The sequence below is a fragment of the Raphanus sativus genome, unplaced genomic scaffold, assembly GCF_000801105.2.
Source record: "Raphanus sativus cultivar WK10039 unplaced genomic scaffold, ASM80110v3 Scaffold5498, whole genome shotgun sequence".
NCBI classification, from domain to species: Eukaryota; Viridiplantae; Streptophyta; class Magnoliopsida; order Brassicales; family Brassicaceae; genus Raphanus; species Raphanus sativus.
In genome coordinates, this window is record NW_026620797.1 from 1 (window position 1) to 3,569 (window position 3,569).

The window sequence follows — 3,569 nt, forward strand, 5'->3', positions numbered from 1 at the left end:
TCGAAACGGAACTTAAGGTTTGAATCTCTTATCTTTTGAGAAATAGTTAACAAGGACAATTTAAAAACCGAATCTTGTACTGAAAAACATTTGATTTCTAGACATCAAAATATATGAAAAAGCTATAATTGATCTAAATCGAAGCCTGGGAAACAATAAAGAATGAATCATAAGATATAATGAAAACTAGAAACACCTAAACAAATATCATAATATGATTAATTCTCGGCTTTCAACTTGATCTCAGCTTTGAGATTACACATCATAAGCTCAAGATTCTTCAACTGTTTCTCAAGTTCCCAAGCTTGAGCTTCGTAACCAGAGAGTTTCTTCCTCTCCTCAGAAACCTTCTCAAGCTTTTCCCTCAACCATTCCAGCTTAAAACCAGCTTGTGTCAGATCAAGCAAACCCTTGGAAACGTTACTTAGCTCATTTTCCGTGATCTTCTCAAGAGGATTGTTATAAAGTGTCTCGTAGATTCTGAGGAGAATGTTAATGTATGCTGTCTTAAGCTGTGGATCTTGTGGATAGATATACAATGCTGTTTCCGGATGAGTTTCAAAAATAATGTCTGCTGACTTGACTTGAGAATCAAGAACTTGGAATCCATTGACACACACAGTCTTGTGCTTCTTTTCAGGTAAGACATGTGTATCTAGTATACCTAGAATATTATATACATCAACGTAGACTTCAATTTTAAGTTTGTCGTTCACAAGAAACCTTTCCTCTTGAAGTTTGGTAAGAGGCAAGGCCTTTTTAAAACCCCGGTTTGGCTTTCTCTCGTTGAACATGTGAGAAGTTGCTGTCCATAGAGACAAACAAAAACAATAAACATCATTTCCATATATGTATGTAATTTACTATATATATATGTACGTAATTTCTGGAGAAAACCGGTTAATTTGATACTTCTCTCATGATAATTGTGATTTATGAGATTAAAAGATAGTTTTTTTATCACCTAGACGTTCGGACTTGGCGACATTGGATTGGTTCACGATAACAAAGCGAAACCCGGCATGTCTCCACCATCCTTGAGACATTGAGGGAGAATTTGCAACATCTAGATACATAGACATGTGTGTGTAAATACCGTTTCCCTTGGGATATACGGTAACATACCTAGAAAAAAAAATCAAACAAAACTATACATGGTCAAAACCTTAAAACGTATATTTAGAATATAAATCAACATTAATTCTATTTTTTACCAGTTGCAGGAGTAGCTTCTAAACAGATTCGACCGTATTGGAGCATTCCTTTGGGAGAAGTTGTTTATCTCCATAGTATAACTTGGTGTTTGCGTCGACATGTCTTCAAATCGCTTGTTGACTTTAAGGGTTTTGGTTTATTGATTCATGCGTAAGCCAAATCTTCTTTAATATATATAGGAGAGGTGAAACTAAATTGCGAATTTTGATGGAACTAGATAACTTTAAAATAATTGAGATTATATTTTCTTTAATATCCTTTGTTAAAATATATAAAGTTATCATAATTTAGTTAATGAAACATATAATTTAATATAATATATATATACGAGAGGTGGAACTAGATACTTTAAAATAAATAAAATTATATTTTCTTAAGTATCTTTTTGTTAAAATATTTAAACTTATCATAATATACTTAACTGACGTTATGTATTTATGAAAATCTGCTGTTTTCAAAAAAAAAAAGATAATGAAAAAAGATATTTGGAGTTAGCTTAATTAGGAACAACGTGGTGATAAATATAAACACATAATATAAGTGGAACCATATATATGTTTGTAGTTCCTTCCTCCAAGAAAGTATCAAGCCCTAAATTAAGAGAGAGCTTCTGAAAGCCATGGCGATCCACAATGAGAAGATGACTTACTCTTTCGAGATAGACAACTTCTCCCAAAGGAATACTGTATTTGCGACTCCTATATTCTCAACCGGATCCTGCAACTGGTAAAAAAAACAAGAATTAAGCCTATAGCTTTAGATACTTTCTACACATGTCACTGACTAATTTAAACTAACTTTTGTTTGTTTTATTTTTTCTAGGTATGTTTACGTATATCCCAAGGGAGATGAATTTAGTAAAAACATGTGTCTGTGGCTAACAGTTCCAGATCCTTTCTTACGGCCTTTGTATTGGTCGAGAGAGACATTCTTTCGCTTCGTCGTTGTCAACCCATCCAACGTTAACAGCTCGCGAAGTTTCAGTAATTTGTCTTTTTAAAACCCTTTTTTTTACTTCCGCTAACATGAAAAGATAATATTTTTTTTTTTGGAAAACTTTTCAATATGATTTCTTAATTTTATTTTTGTTCATGTCTCCATATATCTACAGTTAATACTGGCCACGTCTTTAACAAGGGACTGCCAACCTGTGGTTTTAGAACGGACTTGAGTCTTTCCGAACTTCAAGAGGGAAAATTTCTTGTGAACGACAAACTCAAAATTGAAGTCTACATAGGTACTATCTATGCTCATGGTGGACTAGATCCCGATGTGTTACCCGAAAAGAAGAAGGAGACCGTGTGTGTCAATGGCTTCCAAGTTCTTGATTCGCAAGTAAAATCAGCAAAGTGGATTTTTGAGACTTACCCGGAAACAGCATTGTATATTCAACCACAAGATCCACAGCTTAAGACAGCCTACATGAACATTCTCCTCAGAATCTACGAGACACTTTATAACAGTCCTCTTGAGAAGCTCACGGAAAATGAGCTAAGTAACGTTTCCAAGGGTTTGCTTGATCTGACACAAGCTGGTTTTAAGCTCGAATGGTTGAGGGAAAAGCTTGAGAAGGTTTCCGTGGAGAGGAAGAAACTATCTGGTTATGAAGCCCAGGCTCTAGAACTTGGAAAACAGTTGAAGAATCTTGAGCTGATGATGTGTAATCTCAAAGCTGAGATCAAGTTGAAAGCGGAGAGCTAATTATACTATGATCTTTAGTTGGGTTTAATAGTTCTTAGTATATCTTATGATTTATTATTTATTGTTTTCCTGGTTTTTATTTAAGATCAATCATAGATCTCAGGCTGTCCCTTTCATTGGACATTAATAAATGTCATGGAATACTAAATTCCAATTGTTTTATTTTAATTATGTCTTTCACTTACCAAACTAATGGAAGTCGATAGTATAAGGGGTTGGTCTGGTGGGAGAGAGACTCTAGAGGCTGAAGAAGAGATGCAATCAAATTACATAGGACAAAACTAGTCATACTGCTCTTTTTAATGTAACAACGATTCGATAAGTTTTGTTGGAGGAGTCTTGAATCTTCATTATATTTCTTGAATAAAATAAGAAAGATCGTTCATTAGCATAACAGGTGACCAGAAACATAGTAAAGGTGACGAATTATCGAGCTGCTTAATTAAGGCGAATGACCCAAAACATGATTGACCTAAAACATCTGAAAAGGTGACGAAGATACAAAAGATAATAAAACCATCAATATAGCTAATATCTTTTTATCATAAAGCCGAGTCTCTAGATTATTAGGATTCAGAAAGCAAGAAAAACACTAAAACAAAAGAACTTATAGCACCATAGTAGAGTCTTCTAAGTGAACTAACAACTTGATA

General features: G+C 34.0%; 2 protein-coding genes across 2 annotated transcripts; one reads left to right on the top strand and one right to left on the bottom strand.

The window, feature by feature from the left end:
* Positions 1–203: 203 nt before the first annotated feature.
* On the bottom strand, positions 204–1,371 carry LOC130507736 (MATH domain and coiled-coil domain-containing protein At2g42465-like). The gene is made up of 3 exons (XM_057002399.1): positions 1,215–1,371; positions 965–1,125; positions 204–805 (listed from the first exon to the last, which is right to left on the bottom strand). Exons 1-3 carry the CDS (start codon positions 1,313–1,315, stop codon positions 219–221), a joined length of 849 nt encoding a protein of 282 aa, XP_056858379.1. The 5' UTR covers positions 1,316–1,371; the 3' UTR covers positions 204–218.
* A 396-nt stretch (positions 1,372–1,767) lies between these two features.
* LOC130507735 (MATH domain and coiled-coil domain-containing protein At2g42465-like) lies at positions 1,768–3,078 on the top strand. Its single transcript, XM_057002398.1, has 3 exons — positions 1,768–1,941; positions 2,038–2,198; positions 2,327–3,078. Exons 1-3 carry the CDS (start codon positions 1,835–1,837, stop codon positions 2,914–2,916), a joined length of 858 nt encoding a protein of 285 aa, XP_056858378.1. The 5' UTR covers positions 1,768–1,834; the 3' UTR covers positions 2,917–3,078.
* Positions 3,079–3,569: the final 491 nt, after the last annotated feature.

Coding starts and splice junctions, on each gene's coding strand:
- LOC130507736 (XM_057002399.1), bottom strand. CDS start 1,315: ATGTCGACGCAAACACCAAGTTATACTATGGAGATAAACAACTTCTCC. Junction 1,126..1,214: donor AGAAGCTACTCCTGCAACTG/GTAAAAAATAGA, acceptor TTTTTTTTCTAG/GTATGTTACCGTATATCCCA. Junction 806..964: donor CGCCAAGTCCGAACGTCTAG/GTGATAAAAAAA, acceptor CTCTATGGACAG/CAACTTCTCACATGTTCAAC.
- LOC130507735 (XM_057002398.1), top strand. CDS start 1,835: ATGGCGATCCACAATGAGAAGATGACTTACTCTTTCGAGATAGACAAC. Junction 1,942..2,037: donor TCAACCGGATCCTGCAACTG/GTAAAAAAAACA, acceptor TATTTTTTCTAG/GTATGTTTACGTATATCCCA. Junction 2,199..2,326: donor TAACAGCTCGCGAAGTTTCA/GTAATTTGTCTT, acceptor ATATATCTACAG/TTAATACTGGCCACGTCTTT.